Here is a 27,893-nt window from a genome sequence, read left to right as displayed (position 1 = left end):
TGAGATTAAGAGTCACTTATGGTTTGTCTCCCTCCCAATCCCATCTTGTTTCATTTACTCTTCTCCTACCCCCTTAACCCCCCATGTTGCATCTCCACTCCCTCATATCAGGGAGATCATATGATAGTTGTCTTTCTCCGATTGACTTATTTCACTAAGCATGATACCCTCTAGTTCCATCCACGTCATTGCAAATGGCAAGATTTCATTTCTTTTGATGGCTGCATAGTATTCCATTGTGTATATATACCACATCTTCTTTATCCATTCGTCTGTTGATGGACATCTAGGTTCTTTCCATAGTTTGGCTATTGTAGACATTGCTGCTATAAACATTCGGGTGCACGTGCCCCTTCGGATCACTGATTTTTCATATCTTAAGCCAAGCCTGAATTCTTAGGATAAACCCACTTGGTCATGGTGTATTGTTATTTTAATATGTTTTTAGGTTTATGTTTGCTAAAATTGTTTGGATTTTTTACATGAATGTTCATGAGGGATATTGGTCTCTAGTTGTCTTTTTTTTTTTCCTTCTTTCTTTTTTTTTTTTTTTTTTGTTTTTTTTTTTTTGATGGAGAGAGGTCACAAGTAGGCAGAGGAAGGCAGAGAGGGAGGAGGAAGCAGGCTCCCCATTGAGCGGAGAGCCTGATGCAGGGCTGGATCCCAGGACCCTGGGACTACGACCTGAGCCAAAGGCAGAGGCTTAACCCACTGACCCACCCAGGCACCCCTTTTTTTTTCTTTCTAATGGCTTTGGTTTTGGTATTAAGGTAATGCTGGCCTCAGAATAAGTTGGGAAGTATTACTTCTCTCCAAATGTTTGGAAAAGTTTGTGTAGAATTGGTATTACTTCTTCCTTAAACATTTGGAAGAGTTTACAAATGAAACTATCTGAACCTGGAATTTTCTTTATAAAAAATTTTTTTAAAGATTTATTATTTATTTGACGGACAGAGATCAAAATAGGCAGAGAGGCAGGCAGAGAGAGAGGAAGGGAAGCAGGTTCCCTGCTGAGCAGAGAGCCCGATGCGGGGCTCGATCCCAGGACCCCAGGATCATGACCTGAGCTGAAGGCAGAGGCTTTAACCCACTGAGCCACCCAGGTGCCCCTATAAAATGTTTTTAAAGTATGATTTCAATTTCTTTCATAGATACAGGACTATTTAGGTTATTGGTTTTCTTCTTGGGTGAGGTTCGATAATTTGTCTCTTTTTTTTTTTAAGATTTTATTTATTTGAGAGAGAGAGCATGTGTGCGCCCACGAACAGGGATGGGGGAGGAGCAGGGGCAGGAAGAGAAGCAAACTTCCTGCTGAGCCAGGAGACCTCACACAAGACACAGGACTCAGTCTCAGGACCCTGGGATCATTACCTGAGCAAAAGGCACAGGCTTATCAAAAGAAATGAAATCTTGCCATTTGCTATGACGTGGATGGAACTAGAGGGTGTTATGCTGAGTGAAATAAGTCAGAGAAAGACAATTGTATGATCTCCCTGATATGAGGAATTTGAGATGCAGAGTGGGGGGCTTGGGGGGTAGGGAAGGAAAAAATGAAACAAGATGGGATTAGGAGGGAGACAAACTATAAGAGACTCTTAATCTCACAAAACAAACTGAGGGGGGATGGGGGAAGGGCATGTGTGGAGAGAGTGGTTGGATTATGGACATTGGGGAGGGTATGTGATATGGTGAGTGCTGTGAAGTGTGTAAACCTGACGATTCACAGACCTGTACCCCTGGGCCAAATAATACATTATATGTTAATAAAAATAATTAATAATTTTTTAAAAAGACAGAGGCTTATCCAACTGAGTCACCCAGGTGCCCAGTTTGTGTCTTTCTTAATGATATTATTTTTTAAAGTAATCTCTGCACCCAATGTGGGGCTTGAATTTACATTCCCAAGATCAAAAGTTGTGTGTTTCACTGACTGAGCCAGCCAGGTACCCCTAATTTGTGTTTTTCAAGCAATTTGTCCATTTCACCTGTCATTGAATCTATGGATAAGAGGTTGTGCATAACTATTATTTATCTTTTGAATATAAATGGAATCTATGATGATGCCATCTCTCATTCTGGTATTGGTATTTTGTGTCTTTGCTCCTTTTTCCTCATCAGTTTGTCTAGAGATTTATCAGTTTTATTGATCTTCTCAAAGAACCAGTTCTATTGTTTTTCTGCTTTTAGTCTCATTGATTATTTGCTTTGATCTTTATTTCCTTCCTTCTACTTACTTTGGGTTTAATTTACTGTTTTTATAGTTTCTTCTTCTTCTTTTTTTTTTTTTCCAAAGATTTTATTTCTTTCTTTGAGAGAGAGACAGTGAGAGAGAGCATGAGAGGGGAGAAGGTCAGAGGGAGAAGCAGACTCCCTTTGGAGCTGGGAGCCCCATGTGGGACTTGATCCCAGGACCCCAGGATCATGACCTGAGCCGAAGGTTGTTGCTTAACCAACTGAGCCACCCAGGTGCCCTGTTTTTATAGTTTCTTAAGATGGAAGCTGAGGTCATTAATTTGAGACCTTTTTTCTTTTCTTTTCTTTTCTTTTCTTTTCTTTTCTTTTCTTTTCTTTTCTTTTCTTTCTTTCTTTCTTTCTTTCTTCTTTCTTTCTTGTTTTTTGTCGGGTTTTTTTAAAGATTTTATTTATTTGACAGAGAGAACACAAGCAGGGGGTGGGGTAGTGGAGCGGCAGAGGGAGAGGAAGAAGCAGGCTCCCCAATGAGCAGGGAGCCTGATGCGGGACTTGATCCAAGGACCTGGGATCATGATCTGATCGGAAGGCAGATACTTAACCAACTGAGCCACCAAGGCACCCCAAGACTTTTCTTTCTTTTTTTTTTTTTTTTATAATATAAGCCTATAGTATTGTAAATTTCCTCCCAAATACTATTTTGGTAGCATCCCACAAGTTATAATGTGTTGTGTTTTCATTTTCATTCAGTTAATTTCTAAATGGCAGACATTTGAACTAGTGTAGCTTTATTTAAAGAAAATAATATTTGAATTTTCTATTCTTATGTTTCATGCAAGGGGAAAATCTAATAATTATAAAAAGTTTATTTCAAATTCTTTTATTTAAGGAACATTTTTATATATCTTTACAGTTTGATAGCCTGTAGAACGAATATATACTTATTTTAAAAGTGAACATTACAAAGATATATTTAGAAAGTGAAAATTAAATGGTTAGTTTTTGAAAGGAAACACTTGATTTAAAAAAAATGAAATTTTTGTTCTTCAGAAATGAAGACTGACCTGAACTTATTATTGGAGTGCCTGAAGTATCAAATGGACAACCCTTTCTCACAAAAGGAAGCTTTGGTTACTATTTTTTCAATTTGTCAACAAAACAGTAAGACATGATAGTGAATTTTTATCTGTGATTCTAGTTCTTTAGTATTGTGATAAATGAAATATGCATAGTTATTTCTTTTTAATTCAGTTACTCTACATGCTTTGTTACTATGTTTATGTGAATTATTTTCTCCTTAAGAGATTCATAATATTATTTATGTTTTGTTTTGTCTGCACACCCTATAGGTAATGCAGGTGTTTATTTTCGGGAAATTGGTGGTTTGATGTTTGTAAAAAATCTTGCAAAGTCAAGTAAACATAGCATGGTAAAAGAAGCAGCCTTATACACATTAGGAGCTGTTGCAGAACAAAATGGTAAAATATGAAAACTTTTTTTTTCATTATCCTTCAAGCATTGTGCTATATTTTAACAAACCAATAAAAAGTAATTTTAGAATTAAGTTGCTTTTTTACATGTCTGGATAGTTTCATCCAGGTATTTTATTTTTTAAAATCCATGCATGCCAGTTATTAACTAATGAAGGAACCAGTAAAATACGACAACTGTTTTGAAGGCAATGACAAAAAAACAACATAGGCCTTTGACAATGCTGAAATAGATTTGTAAGTAGGCACATAACTGGTCAGTATCTGCAGGGCAACAGTGATTTGCATTCCACTGGCCGAAATGTTTTATATATCTATGGTCAAGAATAACCTGGGGCACCCGGGTAGTGCAGTTGGTTAAACGTCTGACTCTTGGTTTTGGCTTGGGTTGTGATCTCAGGGTTGTGAGATTGAGCCCTGTGTGGGGCTCCCTGTGAGATTCTCTCTCCGTCTTCCTCTGCCCCTCCTGCTCATGCATGCCTGTGCATGCTCGCTCTCTCTCTCAAAATAAATAAATAAATAAAAATTTTTTAAAAGGGAGACTTCTATTATCAGTTTTCTACAATTTATAGAGATGTAGAATAGCCCAACAACAGTGAAAGACACAGATAATCTAGAAGGGTTTGCTAGGTGGGACATTCAGTAATCATTTCAAAATCTTTCACAATTTTTCTTGTCATTAGTCGGAAACATTTTTTCACTTTGTCTTCTACTGTGCATATCTTTTTTTTTTTTTTGTCATGCAAAAGTTCTTTATTTTTACAAAAATAAAATTCATCATTCTTTCCCCTTTTTCCTTCCGGATTTTGAGTCATAGGAAAGTTTTCCATACTCTGAGATTCTAGAGGAAGCCACCCACATTGACTTTTGGTACTAGTATGGTTTTATTTTTTACTTTTATATTTTCCAGTTTCTTCTTCTTTATGTGGCAATTCAGCTATTCTAACACGTCTTATTAAAAAGATCTTTTTCACATTGATTTGAGATGCTATTAGTGCTACATGAATTTGCATATGTGGTGGGTTTATCTCTGGTTTTTCTATTAAGTTCGTTCTCTATATATCTAGGTGCTTGAATCAAAAGACGAAGATAACCTAAAACATCTTGTATATGGATAAGTATACTCTGTGTATAGAAGTTCATGTTGGTAAAAACATTTTCCTGTAATATACCCAAAATGAAGTTGAATCTAAAGTATTGTTTTGTCAAACAACTTTCTATTCTTAAATTTTCATTCTTTTTTTTTTTTTTAATGTGGAGCTTGAACTCATGACACTGAGATAAAAGAGTCAAATGCTTAGCCTGTTGAACCACCTAGATGCCCCTTAAATTATCATCCATACATATTTCTTCATCATTTGGTAGGAACCAAGTTGTATGCTAGTCATTGGGATAAATGAGACACTGTTCTTGCCTTTGAGAGAAAGTGTAATAACTGTTCTAAATATTGGATAAAATACAAATTATATCTCTGTGTTCAAATTATTATTTTTTTAAAAGTTTTATTTATTTTTTAAGTCTTTTTTTTTTTTTAGTAATCTCTACACCCAATGTAGGGCTCAGACTCATCACCCCTAAGATCAAGAGTTGCATACTCTTCCAATTGAGTGAGCCAGGTGCCCTCTCAAATTATTTTTTAAAAATTTTGTTTATTGTGTTAGTATCACACACGTATATACATGCACACACAAAACCTTACTGTTAGGTATCATTTTTGCTTTTCGGAAAGATACTTTTATTTCTAGAAAGTTTTTTTAAAAATTGCACAAGTATCATTTGCCTATCTCCTAAAACAGGTTTCTGAATTAAAAAAAAAAATTTCTCTTGCTATGTCTTGTTACTTACTCATCCCCTTAAATTTTTTTTTCATATTTTTTCGTTTAGTTAGGTTTGGGTTTTGGGGGTTTTGTTTTTTGTTTTAAAGATTTATTTATTTATTTGTGAGAGAGAGAGTGAGCAAGCACAAGCAGGGTGAGTGGCAGGCGGAGGGAGAAGCAGGTTCCCCACTGAGCAGGGACCCCGATGTGGGACTTGATCCCAGGACCCCAGGATCATGACCTGAGCCAAAGGCAGATGCTTAACTGGCTGAGCCAGCCAGGTGTCCCTAGTTAGGTTTTTTTAAGAAATTCTCAGAGATTGTGTACATGTTTTAGAGCCTCAGTCAAATACTTCTGATTAAGGCTTTTTTGGCCTGCTAATTGAGTAAGCACATATCAGTTTGTCAGAAATTTTATTGCATGACAAATAAATGTCAATGAAATGAGATCTTCTTGAGAACCATCTGTTTGGCAACTTTATATTTTGTTCAACATATTTTAAAACTTATGCTAATCCATAGGAATTGAAATTATATTTTTATTTTTCAGTTTACTGTCAGCAGACTTTATGCACTTCAGAATTGTTTGAAGACTTAACTTGGTTCTTATCTAATGATGATTCAAACACAAATTTGAAAAGAATGTCTGTCTATGTTATTTTGGTTCTAGTTTCAAATAATAGTAAGTACATTCTTTTATGGTGTAGAGACATTTAAAAAAATAATAAATTGAAATAGTCTTTGTCCTTTAGTTCTATTCTTGATATCAGTGTCTTTTTTTTTTTTTAAGTAGGCTCTATGCCAAGTGTGGAGCCCAATGCAGAGCTTGAACTCACAACCCTGAGATCAAGAGTCGGATACTTAAATGACTGAGCCACCCAGGCGCCCTTATATGTGTCTTTTTAAAAATCTTACTAACTTCTGAGAACCACTAGCTTTAAAAAAATAGAATCACATATATTTGTTTGATATTTATTAATTATAAGAAATAGTAAGTTGATTTGTGTTATTTAAATAACATTGAAAAGGAGCAGCTTTAAAAGAAAAAAGAGGCATTTGATGATTAGTTTGGTTGATTTTCCACTGAGTTAGTCATTTAGTTACAGTGTTTATTATATCAGCTAACAATGGTCTTAAATTTCATGTAGCTCTTAAATTTTGTTTATTTTTGGAGGAAATTTGAATGCTGTCATTCTCTGAGCATAGGTAATGTATAACCCTGATTACAGATTTTTATCTATTCTAATTCTGTTATACTTTGTAATACCTTAAAGTGATTAAAAGTTATTTATTAAAAAACTACTTAAATGTTTTTCATTTTTGCAAACTTATTTATAAACAAAAGTCATATTTGTGTATTATATGTCTGTCTTTTTAAGGGACTGGACAAACACTTGTAAGAGAAACAGGTTGTATTACAGTTCTGACACAGTTGTTCAGGTAAGAAAATAAAAAATATTTTGTTGTTATTCATTACTTAAGACTTTAACACATTTGTTTAATTTGCTTCTTCCTTTTTTTTTTTTTTCCCACCAAATAGGACAGTTCTTTCAAAATATGAGTTGAATTTGTTGGATGAAAATGCATTCCAGAGCTATCAGTTATGGTCTTCGGTTTGTAGTACTTTGTGTGTCTGTGTCAACAATCCTCAAAATGGTAATTATCTCAAATATTTAAATATAAAAATAAAATAAAAACATATGATATTTTACAAATATATTAAAACATGATTGACTTTGTCTCCTTTCAGATGAAAATCAAATGCTTTGCTGTTCACTTTTTCCACATGCTAATGACTGGCTAATAAATTGCGTCAAACCTGAGATAATTCGCCCTGTTTGCTCGTTTATTGGACTCACTCTTGCAAATAACAGTGAGTATTCATTATTCTCTAGTTTTATTTGAAGATCCATAGTTCAAAGGATAACAAAACCTATTGAGTTAATTATTGAATTAATTGAATCAATGGAATAATTTCATTATAGTAAGTTGGATCATTTTAGTTGCATTTAGACTATTACAGATAGGAAAATCTTGAAAGTAGACATTGTTAGGAAGATAATTGGGAAGATGGAGGTAGCAGCATAGTTTCGAATCCCCCCAGATACCCTCACGAAACAGAGCAACTAGATAGCAAAACTAAAACTTTACACAGCATGTTCCCTGATCACATATAATTAAATTAGAAATAAATAAAAAGAAAACTTCTAGATAAGTCCCAAAATGTCTGAAAATTAAACAACTCAGTGCTAAAAAAAAAAAGACTAAGGAAGAAAACCCTATAAACCCATGAGTAAAAGAATAAGTCATGAAGAAATTAGAAATGTTTTTAACTGAATGATTATGAAAGCATAACATTAAAAAACTGTGTTCCTAAAAATAAATAAATGAATGAATAAATGAAAAATTAAAAGCTGGGTTGCTGCAAAAGTAGTGTTTGGAGGGAAATTTACAGCACTGTACTTTGTATAAGGAAAGAAGGCAGCTCTCAAATCAATTATATTAGTTTCCACCTAAGAAACTAGAAAATAAATCAACTTAAACTCAGAGTAAAGAAGGAAATAATAAAGAGAAGATCAGAAATCAACACAATAGAAAAATAACAGAATGGGGAAAAATCAATGAAACCAAAGCTAGTTCTTTAAAAAGATCAATGAAATGGATCCTTTAGCCACAATATAAAGAGAGAGGACCCAAATTTCTAATATCAGGAATAAGTATCTCTAGCTCTCTAGCTCTTAACAGATATTAAAAGGATAATAAAGGAATAATCAAAACAACTTTATGCCACTAAATTTGACAACTTACATTAATTTGATAAATTCTTTGAAAGACACCAACCACCAAAGCTCACTCAGAAGAAATGGATAGCCTGAAAGATGTTATATGTATTAAAGAAATTGAATTTATAGTTTAAAACCCTATAACAGGAATTTCCAGGCCCTATGGACTCACTGGTGAATTATGCCACACATTTAAGGAAAATAAATTCTACATAAATTGCCAGGAAATGGAAGTAGAAGAAACAAAACACTTCCCAACAGATTTTGATATTTTTATTTTATTTTATTTCATTTTGTTCTTTTTTAAAAAAAATTCTTTTATAGTAATCTCTAGCCCAATATGGGGCTTGAACTCATGACTTAGGATCAAGAATTGCATGCGTGGGGCACCTGGGTGGCTCAGTGGGTTAAAGCCTCCGCCTTTGGCTCAGGTCATGATCCAAGGGTCCTGGGATTGAGCTCCGCTTCAGGCTCGCTGCTCAGCGGGGAGCCTGCTTCCTCCTCTCTCTCTGCCTGCCTCTCTGCCTACTTGTGATCTCTGTCAAATAAATAAATAAAATATTAAAAAAAAAAAAGAATTGCATGCTCTATTGACTGAGTCATCAAGGCACCCCTTTCCCCACACATTTTAGGTCAGCATTATTCCCATACTGAAACTTGAAAAAGACCTTACAAGAATACTATAGGTCAATATCCTTTATGAATATAGATGCAGAAATCCTTAACATTAACAGTCAGGAGTGCCTGGCTGATTCAGTCTATAGAGCATGTGGCTCTTGATCTTGGAGTCATGAGTTCAAGCCCCACGTTGGGTGCAGAGCTTACTTAAAGAAATTTGAAAAAAAAATTTGTAGTTAAAATTTTAAAATCCAGCAATATATAAAAAGAATAATATGTTTTGACCAAATGGCATTTATCCTAGGAATGCAGGATTGGTTAAACATTGGAAAATTCACCATATTCACAGGCTATGACAGAAATAAACTATACAATAATCTATAAGGATGCAAGGAAATCTTTTCACATAGTTCAGCATATATTCGTGACAAAAGCTTTTGGTAAACTAGGAATAGGTAGAACTTCTCAATGTGGTAGAGGGTCTCTACAAAACACAGCTAACATATTCAATGGTGAAAGACTTAATGTGCCTCCCACCAGCCCCAAGACTGGAAAAAAACAAGGATGGCTGCTCCCACTACTTAAAAATTTTACTGGGTGTTTAACCCGATGAAATAAGTCAAGAAAATAAGAGGCATAGAGATTAAAAAGGAAAAAGAAAATACAGTATTATAAAATATAGAGAACTCCTACAAATTGGTAGGACAAAAAACAATCTAATGATTAAAGAAATGAGCAAGATTTGGACAAATACTTCACCAAAGATGATGTGAATATTAAATTGTGAATAAGCAATGAAAAAAATTTTGAAAAGATGCTCAAAATCGTTAGTCATCAGAGAAAACCAAACTAAAACCCCAAGAATACCACTACACACTCATGCCATGCCTACAATCAGAAAGGCTAGTAATATTAAATGTTGATGAGGATGTGGAGCAGCTAGAACTTTGTCACACATTGTTTGTGTGTACCTTTATTCACATATTTAAAGCAAATGGTCATGTTTCTCATGCAAAGGAACATATCTCTACAATTCCAAAAATTGGATTCTCTTTCCATGATGCTTTGACATTTCCTTTTTCTTTAAAAGTCAGCTTGAAATAGTAATAATTTTAGGACTTCATTACTCTTAGCGAACTGGTATGAAATATCAGTTAGATAAAATCTGAAATATTCAGTGTACAGTGTATAAGGATGTTCTTATGCTTATAAGCCTGAATTTTTATTACATAAGCTATTACCAGAAACTGTGGTAACATAGTGCCATTTTTATCTAAGCATTTAAAGATACTTCTTTTTTCAGGAGTTGTTTTTTTTAATGAAAATACTTTGCAGAAAAGAAACCTGTTGTGGAGTCTCCATAATATTGAAAATGTTTGCTCATCCTTCAGTAACATTTCCTAACAGTTTCCTTCCCAGGTGTAAAAAATTCTGAACCTGATGTTTTTTTTTAAATACATATTTTTAAAATATTTATTTATTTAATTGAAAGAGAGAGTACAAGTAGGAAGGGCAGAGGGGAAAGAGAGAGAATCCTAAGCAGACTCTGCACTGAGCCTGGAGCCCGACACAGGGCTTGATCTCACAACCCTGAGATCATTACCTGAGCTGAAATCAGTAGTCAGAGGCTTAACCTGCCACACCACCCAGATGTCCCTGAACTTGATGGTTTATTTTAGATTAAGATCTTTATGTTTTATCAAACAGTGTAAAAAGTAATTTTTTCATCTAAATCATCTTGGCTCAGGGTGCCTGTGGCTCAGTTGGTTAAGTGCCTGCCTTCGGCTTAGGTCATGATCTGGGAGTCCTTGGATCAAGTCTTTTCCCTCTGTCCCTCATCCCACTTGTACTCTTTCTTTTGTGCTTTCTCAAAAAAATAAATAAAATCTTTTAAAAAATAATCTTGGCTCAATTTGTGATACTAGGGTAGACTGGAAAGATTTGTGGCAGAATTATAATCACTAATCCATGTATCCATTTATTATAAACCTACTGCTTCTTTATGGGCTGTGAGGACTATTGAATGCACAGACCCATGCGGTACTCTCCCATCAGAACCATTTTCAACAGCAAAACAAGACATTTCAAACTTTTTAAAAAAATGTATTTTTCACTGAGACTTTGCTTGGAATAGTTGTTATGTCTCTCAATAATATGTTATAATTTTATATTCTAAGAAGTAAAAGAAATAGGCTTAAACAAGATGGAGAAAATATGTGTTCCTTTGGAATAATTACTTTGCCCTTTGTAGATTCAAGCAATCTAAGGAATGAGTAAATGTTGGAATTCAGAAAATAGGCAGCTTGCTAATTGCTATACCAAACTAAATGAATGAAGTTATTCTTCATAGCTCTATTGAAGGACTTTGAGTTTACTAATGTCATTCTTGCAAAATATACTAGTTCTTGCTAAATGAAACAAAAAACACATTTAATACACAGGAAACACTGTACTGTATATGTACTTGTTCAGTATAAAAGTTTGTTTCTTACCTAAGTAAATGACCCATTTTATGATTATATGCATAGGGAAAGATTGGATTTTTCATTCTTTAATTTGGGGATTTTTAGTATTTGAAAAAGTCATGTCAATGTCATATTTAGTGTAATTTAATTGAATAGAACCATACACTTGTCTTGTTTGAGGTATTAATAGTTTTGCTACTTTATTCCTTAAGCATATGTTCAAAAATACTTTATATCTGTGGGTGGACTGGATGTGTTGTCTCAAGTTCTTGTGCAACTGGAATCAGATTCACACAAGACTCTTTCCAGTGCTAAGCTTGCAGTCGTGGTGACAAAGACAGTGGATGCGTGTATTGCTGATAATCGTGAGTGAACATGCTTAGTAATTTTTCTACAATTGAGTTTTGTTTGAATTCAGCATGGTGAGTGTTGAAATGATAGGCTGAACACAAATGTAGGCTGGACTTCCCGTGTCTCACAGCAGGAGGGAATCTTAAAAATTATCTAGTCCAACTTCTTATTTTCCTGTGGAGATTATGACTTCCCTAAGGGTTCAAATTAAAGTCTTCTGACTTCAAGACTAATGATAGAACAAGATAAGATTCTGTCATTTCTAAACTTTTGTTTCACTGAAAGAGCAGTATTAAATGAAAAGCTTTAAGTGAGAAATGAAGGGACATCTTGGAAACATAAGCAACAAAAACATAAACATAATGGAAAACCCAATTTATAGATTTTTAAAAATTGTATAAAGAATTAAGGTATACCTCTTTCTGATAAGTATGAGGTCTGACTCACCCAGCCATAACTAGGTATTAAGAGGGCTATACAAGCCATTATCTTATTAGAATACATTTATTTATATTTACATATACATATGCATATAGATGAGATGGGAATATTAGATATTATATTGGCATGATATTGTTCTCCCAGGATAAGATCTGACAAATAGTATACGTATAGTTTTAAGCTTATACTTTTTTTACCCCTATTTTTTACTAATAGCTACTTTTGGAGTAATACTATCCAAGTATCAGATTGTTTCAAAACTTCTGACATTACTGCTTCATGAAAGTCTGGATTCAGGAGAAAAATTTAGCATCATACTTACCCTTGGTCATTGCACAGAGGATTGTGGTTAGTATTGAATTTATTTAGTGTGCTTATTAAAACAGTGGAGTGGAAATCCACTTTTTCCCCCCCTTATTGTCATATGGGAGGCTTGAAAGTACTGCCTTTCTGTCAGTCATTCAGGCCCAAACCTGTCATTTTGCTCCTCATCCTTCTTCATCCATATCCTTCCTTATCCCTTTCTGTCCAGGTCCAGTTGCCCCTCAACATCTTTCACCAATGAAATTGGAATAGATTTCTCCTTGTGTTCCTCCTCTCCTGTCTCTCTCTTTTTTTTTTTTTTTTTAAGAGGGGGAGGATAGGGAGGAGGAGGAGAGAGAATCTTATGCAGGCTCCATGCCGAGCATGGAGCCCGATGTGGGTCTCCATCTCAGAATCCTGAGGTCATGACCTGAGCCCAAATCAAGAGTTAGATGCTTAACCAACTGAGTCACCCAGGTGCTCTGGATTTATTCTAAGTTTAAAATTTTTAAAAATTTTTTATTGAGGCTTAATCTGAAAACTCTATCTTTTTTTGTTTTCAACTATACCTTTTTTTAAACCAGGTATGGGCTATTTTTTTACTCTCATGAAGTACGGCTACTCAGTGGCTATATTTCAAATATCATCACTTATGAGACAGGTATTTTTATGTCAGAAGATTATTTTCTAAATGGAAAATACTTTTGAAACTATTTTTTTTACTCAAGATTTAAACTATGTTCATAATTATCACAGAAAAGAATTATGACCTTATGCAGATAATTTATGAAAAAATAACATAACTATTTTCTACTTTGATTTTTTATGTTTTCCAGAGGAGAATCAGTATGATCTTTTTAAAAACAATGGGCTTCCACTCATGATACAAGCCTTAACTGAATCGCAGAGTGAGGAACTAAACAAAGCTGCCACTTTTGTGCTTCACAATTGTAAAAAAATTAGTAAGTTTATTGTTACTTAAAAAAAAATACAGAAGTTTATGAAGGGAAATTTATATCTGCTTTGATGAGCCCAATCTTTTGGGCTCCCAGGCTCTTCTTAATTTGAAAAGTGGAGTATATAATTTGGACATGACAACAAGAGTATTTCAGCCTTTAACCCTATCTGGAAGAGAACAACAGTATAGATAATTCACTTATTTTATGCAATATGGACAATTTAGTTGTAGGAATTAAATTTGAGGCCTACAGGTGACTTAAGGTTAAATTATAATACAAAGTACATTTGTTTATTTACTTAAAAAAATGTTTGAGTGCCTATTATTTGCCAGGCACTGTGCTAGGTTTTAGGGATACAGTGATTAGAAACAACAGTCAGCACTCATAGAGCTTCATTTAACTAGATAAATAATCCTTGAATAATCTAAAAAATGAATGAATTGTTCTAATATTAACTGAAGGGTTAGGAATGGATGGAGCATAGATCTTAGCATATAACAAAGGACTGTGACCTAGACTTGGAGCAGAAAAGGCTTCAGAGGAAATGATTGTTGAGCTGAGAACTGAATGTATAGTGTTAACTAGGTCAGCCATAAGCAACAGTGAGGCACAAAGACCCTATGATAGGAGGGAACATACATTGAAGAAATGATGGCCATTGAATTGGTCTTTGTGGAAGAAAAATTGCTGCTGTGGTATATAAAAAGAAAACTTAAAAGATTAAAGGAAGAGCTGCTTTATGAAAACTGTTAAAAAAAACCCCAAACCTAAAACCAGTATCCACATACCTGGGGATGTTTATGTACCCGACATAACATATTTTCATGATGTTCTTTCTCTTATAGCTCTGATGAGTAAAGTCTGATTTATGACTGGGGCTTGGACTTCTGCCATGCACTTGCTTTCCATTTATTTTCAGTACCACCTAGACAGTTAAGATAGTCTACATGGGCAAAATTTAGAGAGGTGGGTGTGGGGTATGAGGTAGTCCTTATTTAAAGTGTTAGAATTACATTTAAAGTGTCAAAAAAAAAACCCATTTCTAGTAATGAATAAATTCACTATTTTTTTTCCCATATTACAAAGCTGAGAAATTATCTCTAAGTCTAGGAGAATATTCTTTTGATGAAAATGAAGAACAATTAAAAGACATAAATATGAAAGAGAAGAATCTTGAAGAGTACTGGAAGAAAGCAAAGGAAATTCTACACAGAATAGAACAGCTTGAAAGAGAAAGAAATGAGGTTGGCTTTTTTGTTTCAAAGAATATAAAACTTTTTTCAAATATTTTTCTATAATAGAGGTTGGAGGGTAAAAAATTTTTCTTGCTAAACTATTTTTTATATTTTAATTTTTTTTAAAAAGATTTATTCTAGGGGCTTTTGGATGGCTCAATCGTTAAGTGTCTGCCTTCAGCTCAGGTCATGATCCCAGGGTCTTGGGATCCAGCCCTGCCTTGGGTTCCCTGATCAGCAGGAGGCCTGCTTCTCCCTCTCCCACTCCCCCTGCTTGTGTTCCCTCTCTCGCTGTGTCTCTCTCTGTCAAATAAATAAAAATCTTTTTTAAAAAAATCTTAAAAAAGATTGGGGCACCTGGGTGGCTCAGTGGGTTAAGTCTCTGCCTTCAGAACAGGTCGTGATCTCAGGGTCCTGGGATCGAGCCCCACATCGGGCTCTCTGCTCAGCATGGAGCCTGCTTTCCCCTCTCTCTCTGCCTGCCTTTCTGCCTACTTGTGATCTCTCTCTCTCTCTGTCAAATAAATAAAATTTTAAAAAAAATCTTAAAAAATTTATTCTAGTAAAAGAGTGAGGTTGTGAGTAGGGGGAGGGGCAGAAGGAGAGGGAGAAGGTCAAGCAGACTCCCTGCTGAGCATGGAGCCTGACACAGGGCTCATTCCCATGACCCAGAGATCATGACCTGAGCCAAAATCAAGAGTATGATGCTTAACCAACTGAACCACCAGATTTTAATGGTTTCAAATTTAAAATTCAGTTGATACTTGAGGAACCATCTTTGAACATGGGGGAAAAAACATTTTTAAAAGGTGGAAACGGGGCACCTGGGTGGTTTAGTTAGTCAGGGAGCTGCCTTCGGATCAGGTCATGATCCTAAGGTACTGGGATTGAGTCCCACATCAAGCTCCCTGCTCATGGGAGAGCCTGCTTCTCCTCCCTCCACCTACTGCTCTGCCTACTTGTGTACTCTCTATCTCTCTGTCAAATAAATAAATAAAATCTTAAAAAAAAAAAGTGGAAATGATGACTGAAAAAATAAGAGACCTCGTAGGTAGAGATCTAAGGTTGTATAATAAGAGTTAGAGAAGGGAGGGAGAGGTATTAATTCCTCTCTTTACATACATGTATATGTACATGTATATGTATGTTTCAGTATTTTTTTCTGTGTATGTACACTTAGTGTCTCTGTATGTGCATGCATTTTTTTATTTTTTGAAGATTTTTAAAAATTTATTTACTTGACAAAGAGAGCACAAGTAGGCAGAGTGGCAGGCAGAAGGAGAGAGAGAAGCAGGCTCCCTGCTGAACACAGAGCCTGACGTGGGGCTCAATCCCAGGATCCTGGGATCATGACCCAAGCCGAAGGCAGACGCCTAACTGACTGAGCCACCCAGACACCCCTATTTTTATTTTTATTTATTTTATTTCTTGAGTAGGCTCCAGCCCCAGTGTGGAGCCCAACACAAGGCTTGAACCCATAACCCTGAGATCAAGATCTGAGCTGAGGTCAAGAGTTGGATGCTCAACTGACTGAGCCACCCAGCTGCCCCTGTGCATACGTTTATAAAAATAAAAGCATAGTGCTCAGCTTAGTATGACAGTATAGTAATTTCATTCTTTTAAATGACTAATATTCATTATTATAGATGATTATAATTTTATTTAACTAGTCTTTTGTTAAGGGACATTAAGATTATATTCAATTTGTGACCAGTGCAGACAACTCTAGAATAAACATCTTGATACATATATATATGTATATATATATACATATATATATGTAACAGCTTTACTGAGATATAAATCACATTCAATTCCATTGACCTGTTTAAAGTATACATTTCATTGGTTTTTAGTATACTCCTAGAATTGTGCAACCATTACCACAACCAATCTTAGAATATTTTTATCACCCCAAAAAGAAATCCCATGCCATTTAGCAGTCAGTGTTCCTATTTCTCCCATCCATTCTCCATTCTCCGCACCTCCCCAGCCTAGGCAACCACCAAACTACTCTTAGTTGCCTATTCTGGACTTCTTATATAAATTGAATCATATAACATGTGGGCTTTTGTGACTGGTTTCCTTTATTTAGCATAACGTTTGCAAGGTTTATACATGTTTATATCAGTATTTCATTCTTTTTTTAAAAAGCTTTATTGAGATACAATTAACTTTGAATTTATAGTTCATTTTGCCCATTTAAAGTATGCAGTTCTTGGGGCGCCTGGGTGGCTCAGTGGGTTAAGGCCTCTGCCTTCAGCTCAGGTCATGGTCTCAGGGTCCTGGGATCGAGCCCCACATGGGGCTCTCTGCTCAGCGGGGAGCCTGCTTCATCCTTTCTCTCTCTGCCTGCCTCTCTGCCTACTTGTGATCTCTATCTGTCAAATAAATAAATAAATAATCTTTAAAAAAAAATAAAAAAAATAAAGTATGCAGTTCAGTAGTGTTTAGTGTATTTACAGTTATGCGTAACTATAGTCATTTTTAGAATATTTTCATAAAATATTTCCTTGTGTCCTTTTGTAGACAGTCCTATTCCCTGTCTTCAGACCCAGGCAGTCATTGATCTGTTTTCTGTCACTAGTTCTCTTTTTCTATAATTTCACATAAATGGAATTATAAATTTTTTATTTTTTTAAAAGATTTTATTTATTTATTTGAGAGAGAGAGAGAGAGAGCATGAGAAGGGAGAAGATCAGAGAGAGAAGCAGACTCCCCATAGAGCTAGGAGCCCAATGTGGGACTCGATCCCAGGACTCCAGGGTCATGACCTGAGCTGAAGGCAGTTGCTTAACCAACTGAGCCACCCAGGTGTCCTTTTTTAAAAAAAGATCTTATTTATTTATTTGACAGACAGATACACAGCTAGAGAAGGAACACAAGCAGGGGGAGTGGGAGAGGGAGAAGCAGGCCTCCAGCTGAGCAGGGAACCCAATGCAGGCTTGGATCCCAGGACCCTGAGATCATGACCTGAGCCGAAGGCAGATGCCTAACAACTGAGCCACCCAGGTGTCCCGGAATTATATGTTATATAATCTTTTGTGTTTGACTTCTTTTACTTAATGTGTAATGTATTTGAGATCCATCAATGTTGTTTTTTCAATATTTGCTCGTTTTTATGGGAGACTGAATATTCCATAGTATGGATGTACTACAACTTTGATTCACAAGTTGATGGTTATTTGGATTGCTTCTAGAACTTGGCCATTGTGAATAATGTTGTTCTGAACATTGGGTTGCTCTTCTTTTTGTGAGATTTACATTTTCATTTCTCTTGGGTAAATACCTAGGAGTGAAATCACTGGACAGCTATACCTGAAAGAAATTATGGACCTCTCTCATAGTGCATCTACTTTTACTTGCCATCACTCAAACAACAGAACACCAAAAGGAGAAAAAGTCTCCCCTTCACTCTGGCAGTGCTTGTATTGTTCTTCCAGCACTTGCTATTAACAGAGACTAACATCAATGCTAGCTGTAGAATAGCAGTCCATCTAGTCTAGTTTCAGTTTTGCAATGTAGGGCAAGGAAGCTTGGAATGGATGTTGAGGAGCAATAAATTAATAACTAGTACATCCTGTAGGCCAAGTATACAACCATCACCGTTACCCTGGGATACTCCTTTACCATCATCTCATAGATGCTCTTTTTATCCTTCCTACTTTGATTTCCTCTTTCTTGGAGTCCATGTCATCCTCTTTTTTCTACATTTAAAGAAGTGTTCTCATACTTACTTTTTAAATAAATATGTTTTTCACTTCTGCTATCATATTTGTAGTTACCAAATCCTCTTTTTTCACTCCATTTAAATGCTCTTACTCTTATTTCATGGACTTAAGACATCATTGGCATTCTTCTCTTAAATATATCAGTAATTTTCTTTTTAAAAAATCTTTATTTATTTGAAAGAGAGAGAGCATGAGTGGAGGAAGAGGGGGAGAGAGGTAGAGAAGCAGACTCCCCATTGAGCCCAGAGCCCGATGACATAGGGCTCAATCCCCAAATCCTGAGATCATGACCTGCATCAAAACTAAGGGTGGGGGTGCCTGGGTGGCTCAGTGGGTTAAGCCGCTGCCTTCGGCTCAGGTCATGATCTCCGAGTCCTGGGATCCAGCCCCGCATCGGGCTCTCTGCTCAGCAGGGAGCCTGCTTCCTCCTCTCTCTGCCTGCCTCTCTGCCTGCTTGTGATCTCTCTGTCAAATAAATAAATAAAATCTTAAAAAAAAAAAAAAAACTAAGGGTGGGCCACTTAACCAACTGAGCCACCCAAGTGCCCCTCAGTGATAATTTTCATTACTTTTTTTTTTCTTCTAGGGCACCTGGGTGGCTCATTCGGTTGAGCATCCCACTTCTGATTTGGGCTCAGGTCATGATCTTGGGGTCCTGGGATCAAGCCCCACGTCAGGCTCCACGCTCCACGGGGAGACTGTCTCCCTCTCCCTCTGCTCCCCCCCACCCGCTCATGTGAACACTCTGTGTCTCACTTTCTCTCTCCCTCCCTCTCTCAAATAAATCTTTTAAAAAAATTTTTTTCTTCCTAACCCATCTTTTTCCTTTGAGCTGCCTTGCCTGTTTGCTTGCTTGCTTGCTTTCTGACCCTCTTTTTCCCTCCTTTTCTTTCCATCCCTCCCTCTCTTTCCCTCCCTCTCTTCCCTTCCTTCCTTCCTTGGTCTCTAGCTTTCTTCATATTTCTGGTAGTCTTTGGTTGCTACTCATATTTAAGAATCAGATACTGAAAGTCTTTCTGAAAATTTGTTGATGATGGATTCTCATAGGTTTAGTCAGGTCATTTTGGGGCAGAACCTCCAATGTCTAATCTCCTGCCTAGAGATTGTCAACCATTTTTCTGGAATCAAAATGGGAGAAGAGAGCTTGTGGGTCTTAGTATTCAGTATGTGAATACTTGCTTAGATATGTTTCTTTAGTATTCTGCTTTCAGCTTTGTTTGGTGTCCTCCAGTGTAGAAACTCTTTTTTATCCCTTCCAGAGAGTCAAACTTCCCCTTTCACCTGGGGAAGGAGGGGACCTTCTGGTGTCAGTCAACTGCTTGTTAAGTGTGTATATATGAGGGGTTGAGATCTAATAAGGCAATAATAAGGCAACTTTTTTTTTTTTTTTAATTAAGTAGACTCCACACCCAGCCCGGAGCCCAGTGCTGGGTCTGAACTAAAAATCCTGAGATCAAGAACTGAGCTGAGATCCAGGTTGGACACTCAACCAACTGAGCTACCCAGGCATCCCTGTAATCCAACTGTTTCTTTTTTTTTTTTTTTTTTTAAGATTTTATTTGTTTATTTGACAGATGGAGATCACAAGTAGGCAAAGAGGCAGGCAGAGAGAGAGAGAGAGGAGGAAGCAGGCTCCCTGCTGAGCTGAGAGCCTGATGAGGGGCTTGATCCCAGGACCCTGGGACCATGACCTGAGCCGAAGGCAGAGGCCTTAACCCACTGAGCCACCCAGGCGCCCTAATCCAACTGTTTCTTAAACAGACTTTCATCCAGTCTTCCTATTTTTAGCTCCATCTTCATCCCATCTTCTAGAGGTTCGAACACCTCCAATTCCTACGCCTTTTGAGAGTTTGGCAGCCCATCCTAGGTAGTTTCTTAGCTTTTCCGATGGTCAGCTTTGAATTCAGCTTTATCAAGACTGCTAAGTAGGTTATCATTCACCTACCTGCTCTCCAATTTCCAAACTTGTGTTGCCTTTATTTCTTCTTTCATTTCTCCTTGTCCTTGTGGGTTTATGCCTTTTTGAAAACTGTTCTTTAATTGGTTTTCTTGGAAGGACCAAAAATAAATAGTGTTGTTAAATTCATCATATTTACCAGAAACCCTCTTTATTTGTTTGTTTGTTTGTTTGCCTATTTACTTCTCTCTATTTAAAAAAAATTTTTTTAATGGCACCTGGGTGGCTCAGTCCATTAAGCATCTGCCTTTGACTCAGGTCTTGATCCTAGGGTCCTGGGATTGAGCCCCTTATTGGTCTCCCTGCTCAGTGGAGAGCCTGATTTTCCCTCTCCTTCTGACCCTCCACTCCTAGGTTATGTGTGTGCCTGTGCCCGCACTCTCTTTCTCTCGTTCTTGCTCTCTCTCAAATAAATAGAATCCCTTAAAAAATTTTTTAAAGGGGTGCCTGGGTGACTCAGTGGGCTAAGCCTCTGCCTTCGGCTCGGGTCATGATCTCAGGGTCCTGGGATCGAGCCCTACATCGGGCTCTCTGCTCAGCAGGGAGCCTGCTTCTCCCTCCCCCTCTGCCTGCCTCTCTGCCTACTTGTGATCTCTCTCTCTCTGTCAAATAAATAAAAATCTTAAAAAAAATTTTTTTAAAGATTTATTATTTTAGAGAAAGAGAAAGTTTCGGAGGTAGGGCAGAAGGAGAGGGAGAGAGAATTCCAAACAGATTCCTTGCTGAGTGTGGGGCCTACCAAGGGCTCAGTCTGAGAACCCTGAGATAACCAAGAGAGCTGAAATCAAGAGTCGGATGCCCAACTGACTGAGCCACACAGGCGCCCCTAAAGAATAAAAAGTTTTTTTTTTTAGGTAGGCTCCATGCCCAATGTGGGGTTTGAACTCATGACCCTGAGATCAAGAGTTACATGTTCTACCAACTGAGCCTGCCAGGCACCTGCTTTATTCTTTATTTACAGTTGCAGAATAGTTTTTTGGTGGATATGGTAGCTCTCTCTTATGAGCATTTAGGTTATTTCCAACTCTTGGCAATTACAAACAGTGTTGCAGTTAATAACACTAACATTCTGCATTTACCTGAGTACTTTCACATAAAAGTAAGATGTGCTTACCTTTACACGAGTATACCTATAGGATTTTTTTTTGAAGATATGCACAGGTTTTATTATAAAAGATACTGTAAATTATTTCTCCATAGAGGTTGTACAATTTATACTCCCACCTGTAAATGTATAAGACTGTTTCCGTGTGCCCTTTTGATCTTTGCCAGTGTCCTAGATGAATGCTGTCTCAGTGTGGTTTTATTTCTCTTATTCCAAATTGGATGGAGCATTTTTTCATATGTTTAAGAGCTATTTATATTTCCTTTCCTGTTAACTGTTCATCTCCTTTTCCTATTTTTCTACACCATCATTAATCTTTTTCATATTTCATTGTAGTAGCTTTTTATAAATGTTAATAGAAAAATCATATGCCAAGATATACCACACATATTCTCTGTATATGTGTTGAATATCATTTGGCTTCTGGCCCTTTTTTCTTCTGAGTTCCTCCCCCACCCACCCGCATTGTTCTTGGTCTGTAGCAGAATTTTGTAAACATATTTTGGTTTTTTTTTTAATGATTTTTTTTATTCTTTGTGATATTTAGAAAAGTCTTCTTCCCCTTAATAGTGTTCAAATACTGTTTTCTTTTAAAACAATCATTGCATTTTTTACAAAACAATATTTAGCTCATTTTGACTTTATTTTTGTGTAAATTCTGAGATAGGGATCCAATTTATTTTTTCCCCAGATGACTACCCAGTTGTCCCCAGATCATTTATTAAATATATTCCCTTTTCTTCTAATGTAAATAGTCCCTTTTACTATGTATATTCTATTGGCAGTCATGAACTTTTCCTACATTATTTAAAGAGAGTGTAAATTGGATTATAAAGCAAATGGATTATTTTGAGATTCTTCACTTGTCATTTTTACATTATAGGAAAAACTACAAAGAGAAAAAGATAAGCATAATGTTTCATCTATGAACATAAATATTCAAAATACATTGAAACACCTCCATGCCGATAGTATTGGCAGAGGTCCTACAGCAGAAGATAAAGATAAAAGCAAGTCTAGAAAGCTTCAGAGTTACCAATCCCATGGAGTTCTGTCTACAGCATGTACAAATGATCACCAAATGAAGACCCTGTTAAAGAGTGCAAATCCAGTTACTGCTTGTTATAGGGAGAGTGGGCAAAATAAGACTTTACGTAAAGCCAATTCAAACTATAATCAAAATCTACATGAAGGAACAACTTTTGAAGAAAAGAATTCTGTTTCTCAATCAAGGTATAGTTTAATAATTGTTTCTAACTTTTATGTATTTATTCAAGTATTTTTTTGTGCAGTACTGTGTGCCACTCTGTTAAACCCTCGGATACAGAAATGATAAAATATGGTCTTGGGAGGAGTCTGAATGGAAATGTTGAGAATGGAGTTTGGATGGGAAGGTATAAGCCAGTTTATCTAGGGCCTTGAATGTCACACTCAGGATTTTCAGTTTTCCCTCATAGGACACGGGAGCCACTGAGGATTTTAAAGATTTTATTTATTTACTTGTCAGAAAGAGAGAGAGAGAGAGCGAGCACAGGCAGACAGAGTGGCAGGCAGAGGCAGAGGGAGAAGCAGGCTCCCCACAGAACAAGGAGCCCTATGTGGGACTCGATCCCGGGACGCTGGTATCATGACCTGAGCCGAAGGCAGCTGCTTAACCAACTGAGCCACCCAGGCGTCCCGCCACTGAGGATTTTAAATTGAGTGACGTCAGATTTGAATTTTAGAAAGGATACTCAGAAAATATAACCTGAAACCCTATACCTGAAGTAACAATGTGCACATTGGTAATCCATTAACAATTTGGCAAAAACCAGTTTCTAAATTTAATTTGATAAAAGGGAGTAGTGTGTGCTAAAAATCTGGTTTAGGCTTACCTTTTCACTTGTTCCTTGCACCTCACCTCTAGCTGATGTCCCTTCTCCCTCTGGTAGCTTATGGGTTCAGACCTGGGATTGTCGCATTTCTTAAAACCTTACTTGTGTTCTCTCCTCTAAAGGTTACTGTGCCAGGTAGGAAACTGAAGAATATGCTGCTGTATTCTGGGAAGGTTGTAGGGTGAGCAGGATATTAGGGAGATGGATTACATCATCACAACCCCTTTTTTTCCTTTGCAAAACTGTTCTTGATGTCAGTTTTAAATTGATTTCTCAGGAATGTGGAACTGGAAAGCATTGAGATATGTTCTTGGGCCAGCCTTATTGCTTTCTGATTCTGTTCTCTCCTCCCCTCACTTCCTCATTCTTTCCTGTTTTCCTCTTTCCTTTTTTAAGTTTATGTATTTATTTCATTAATCTCTATACCCAACTCGGGGCTCGAACCCATGACCTTGAGATCAAGAGTCTCATGCTCTTCCAACAGAGCCAGCCAAGTGCCCCATGTTTTCCTCTTGCAAAACTTTTTTCCCATATTTCTGCTGGCATCAGTGGTATTGCCCTTTGGTGTCTTGTGGTTTTTTGTTTTTTTTTTTAAGATTTTATTTATTTATTTGAGAGCAAGTGAGTACAAGCAGGGTGAAGGGCAGAGGGAGAAGCAGACTCCCCACCAAGTAGGGAGCTGTACGTGGTGCTTGATCCCGACATGGAGTTCGATCCCTGGACTCTGGGATCATGACCTGAGCCAAGGCAAATGCTCAACCAACTAAGCCACCAAGGTTCCCCAGAGTCTTATTTAATGCCATTTTTGGAAAGGAGGCTATAACCATTACAAACACTACTTTGGCAGAATTTGATAGACTTTGGTAGACCCTGGTTCCATCTCCTTCTGCCTGCCAAATACCCAGAATTGCACCACTGCCTACAGAAACATTTGTCCATACACCAAACAGTATGTTTACTTTTAAATATTTGGTGTCTATTTTCTTTTAGTGACCGTGTTTTTAAACATCCAGTTCCCGTTGTCAAAAATAGAAAGCAGCAGTTACCAGTAACAGGTATGTTTAAAAATATTTCTTCTTTGAGTTTTTAAGAAAACATATTTAGGTGACTAATACAGATAAAAATGTACATTGATATATTTCCCCTCTAGCATATAAGCCACACCTTTGACTCTCTTTCTGGTGTAAGTGCCTCAGTCACCTTTTACTGATAACCAGAACCTTTCTGTTTATCTACCAGGGTGACTGGATATGTAGTACTGTGCTAAAGTTTATGAGAATCTTGACAATTAATATATTGTGTAAATGTCAGGTCCTTTTCATTAATCAGTTTTCATTAATCAGAAGAACCTTACATGTTGCAGTTTTTTTTTTCCAGATCCATTTACATTATGTTCAGATATAATAAATAAAGAAGTCATCAGTTTTCTAGCAAGTGACAATCATTCCAAAATGTTAAAGTACAGATGCTCAGGTAAATATTCTTTAATTACAGTTTGTTTTGCAATTAAACTTTGTATGATATTAGTCAACTAGGATTTGTAGTAGTTCTGCCTGTGTGATTTAAACTTTATTTCCTTTGGAAAAATAACGATCTGGAACATCATAAAATATTCAGATCAATACTTACCTGCATTTGCCTGTGCTTCCAGTATTTGTTTATATGAATCACCATAGCCAATACTTTAATACTTTATTATTATATTTTTGTCAGAATAACATCTACAAGTTTAACTTTTCTGAGTTAGGTAAACGTTTTTTATATTCTCAGAGAGCCAATAGGTATGTATTCTGGATAATGCTCTAAACATAAGACATTAAGTATTAAACAATATCTATTTTTATGTCTCTAATGTATATATGTTCATAGTGTTCCATGCCCCATTATTTTATTTTTTCTGCAAGGCCCCTGTAAATGTGCCACAATGCTTAACCCAGCCCCTTTTCCTCCATACCCTGATATTTCTTTTTTTGGTGTCACACGCTGCTCTATGGGCAAAATTGAGGCTATTCTATATTAGGCTTGAAATAACACTGTTCTTTAGTCTTGGATGTAGAGTTTGTCTCTATGACTCTAAAATTAGCTCTATCTAGCTATAATCGGAATCCCATCTCTTTTTTCCTCCCCATTTTAATACTTGTGAAATATTTCTTTTCATTACCTTTCTATTAATTAACTCCTTTTGGCCCACCTTAAACTATGTTCATTTCTCTTCATCTAAAAAAGAAAAATCTAAGGGCACCTGGCTGGCTCATTTGGAGGAACATGAGACTCTTGATCTCAGGGTTGTGGGTTTGAGCCTCACGTTGTATGTAGAGATTACTTAAGTCAATAAAAACTTTAAAAGGGTGGGGGGGCGCCTGGGTGGCTCAGTGGGTTAAAGCCTCTGCCTTCGGCTTGGGTCATGATCCCAGAGTCCTGGGATCGAGAGCCCCGCATCGCATGGGGCTCTCTGCTCAGCGGGGAGCCTGCTTCCCCCCTCTCTCTGCCTGCTGCTCTGTCTACTTGTGATCTCTCTCTTTGTCAAATTAAAAAAAAGTCTTAAAAATTTAAAAAAAAAAAAGAGGAGAGAATATTAAATACTTGATGTGACTTGCTGTCTCTTTGAGCATTCATCTATTCTTTCTTCCATCATTCATTATCAGATACCTGCTCTTTCTCCTTTCTCTTTCATTATATTAATTCCCTTCTTAACTCCCTGCACTTTGGCTTCTTTTAGTGCCATTCTACTAAACTTAAATGCTAAAGATTTCCTGAAGTCTCTTTTTTTGTGCCAAAACCAAAGACTTTTAAAAAAATTCTTATCCTTGGGGCACCTGGGTGGCTCAGTGGGTTAAAGCCTCTGCCTTCAGCCTAGGTCATGGTCTCAGGGTTCTGGGATTGAGACCCCCCCCCTCCCCTCATTGGGCTCTCTGCTTAGCAGGGAGCCTGTTTCCCCTCCTCTCTCTCTGCCTGCCCCCTCTGCCTATTTGTGATCTCCGTCAAATAAGTAAATAAAATCTTAAAAAATAAAAATAAAATAAATAAAATAAAAAATTCTTATCCTTTATGGTATTTCTGCACTGTTGACTGCCGTTCCTTGAAGTCCTCTCCTCTCAGTAGTTTAAAGACACACTTCCCAGATCATCCACCTGTGCTCCCTGGAGGTATGCGGCAAACTCAAAAGGGCACTACACAATACTTTAAATTTTAAGTGAAACGCAAAATAGCTAACATCTTTGGATACCACAGGCACTACTAGCTCAAAGTCATTTACAGTTTCAGCATTAGATTGCACTACATTCCCCCTGATGATGTCTTTGTGGAGTTTGGCTTTCAGTGGTTTTGATAAAAAGCAAGCACCGCATGAAAATAACAGGGAACAGGAAATGAGGGTGGCAGTGTCAGATTCCAAGGTTTGAGAAGTTGTGCTGTACCTATTAGATGCACATATCCCATTAGGAATAATTGTGGTTAATAAGAAGGAGATCTAAATATTATTTTCTTTTTTTAACTTAAAAAAAAAAAGATTTTATTTATTTGAGAGAGAGTGTGAGCAAGCATGATTGGGGTGAGGGGAGTCAGAGAGAGAACAAGTAGACTCAGGGAGCCTGACACGGGCCTGGATCCCAGGACCCTGGGATCATGACCTGAGCAGAAGGTAGATGCTTAACCAACTGAGTCACCCAGGCACCCCTAATTTTACTTCCTTATTTATTTGAGAGAGGAAAGAGAGCGCTTGCGAGAGGGGGAGGAGCAAAGGGAGAGGGACAAGAACACTCTGCACTGTGTATGGAGCCCAGCTCAGGGTTTAACCCCATGACCCTAAGATTCTGACCTGAGCCAAAATCAAGAGTCAGACACCCAATCAACTTGGCTGCCCAGGTGCCCCTATTATTTTCAATTTAGGTATATTATTTTTTCAAATGGCTACTAAGTTATTAGAACATAAATACTTATTAAATTGTTTTGGACTTAACAGGCAAATCAGTATTTCTTTTGACCCAGGGGTGCCATAAAAAATCACCAAGAACTTAAGGATGCCATGAACTGGGAAAGTTTGGGAACTTCTTTTACTTTATTTTATTTATTTATTTGACAGAGATCACAAGTAGGTAGAGAAGCCGGCAGAGAGAGAGGAGGAAGCAGGCTCCCTGCCGAGCAGAGATCCCGATGCGGGGCTCCATCCCAGGACCCTGGGATCATGACCCGAACCAAAGGCAGAGGCTTTAACCCACTGAGCCACCCAGGCACCCCAAGTTTGGGAACTTCTGATCTGATGGTATGTCAGAGGGCAGGGTGGGTGCTCTATAACCATTAACTCCCTTTCATCCCTTACTTTGTTTGAGATGGTTTTCTCTTAGTTCCTTTCTTCATTGATGATTCATTCATTTCATGGATACTTAGGGAGTGTTTCTTCCATGGCAGGCATAGGTATCAAAGACGAATAGATCTCGGGGCGCCTGGGTGGCTCAGTGGGTTGAGCCTCTGCCTTCGGCTCGGGTCGTGATCCCAGGGTCCTGGGATCGAGCCCCACATCAGGCTCTCTGCTCTGCGGGGAGCCTGCTTCCTCCTCTCTCTCTGCCTGCCTCTCTG

The 27,893-nt window shown here is 37.1% G+C and overlaps 1 protein-coding gene across 4 annotated transcripts in view; it reads left to right on the top strand.

Annotated features, from left to right (window-relative positions):
- LOC111152835 (telomere repeat binding bouquet formation protein 1) overlaps positions 1-27,893 on the top strand; it is a 49,265-nt gene that overhangs the window by 13,216 nt on the left and 8,156 nt on the right. For all 4 annotated transcript variants that reach the window (XM_022511506.1, XM_022511507.1, XM_022511508.1 and 1 more), the window contains 13 exons: positions 3,241-3,351; positions 3,540-3,668; positions 6,047-6,178; positions 6,876-6,936; positions 7,037-7,152; positions 7,247-7,369; positions 11,575-11,727; positions 12,371-12,502; positions 13,294-13,419; positions 14,503-14,660; positions 22,328-22,677; positions 24,309-24,373; positions 24,696-24,791. In XM_022511506.1, the coding sequence (XP_022367214.1) occupies positions 3,241-3,351; positions 3,540-3,668; positions 6,047-6,178; positions 6,876-6,936; positions 7,037-7,152; positions 7,247-7,369; positions 11,575-11,727; positions 12,371-12,502; positions 13,294-13,419; positions 14,503-14,660; positions 22,328-22,677; positions 24,309-24,373; positions 24,696-24,791 (1,752 nt within the window). The remainder of the gene's footprint in view (positions 1-3,240; positions 3,352-3,539; positions 3,669-6,046; positions 6,179-6,875; positions 6,937-7,036; positions 7,153-7,246; positions 7,370-11,574; positions 11,728-12,370; positions 12,503-13,293; positions 13,420-14,502; positions 14,661-22,327; positions 22,678-24,308; positions 24,374-24,695; positions 24,792-27,893) is intronic.

The sequence above is a fragment of the Enhydra lutris genome, unplaced genomic scaffold, assembly GCF_002288905.1.
Source record: "Enhydra lutris kenyoni isolate GAN:26980312 unplaced genomic scaffold, ASM228890v2 scaffoldscaffold30, whole genome shotgun sequence".
Classification (NCBI taxonomy): Eukaryota; Metazoa; Chordata; class Mammalia; order Carnivora; family Mustelidae; genus Enhydra; species Enhydra lutris.
This window is presented reverse-complemented; position numbering and strand designations above follow the sequence as displayed.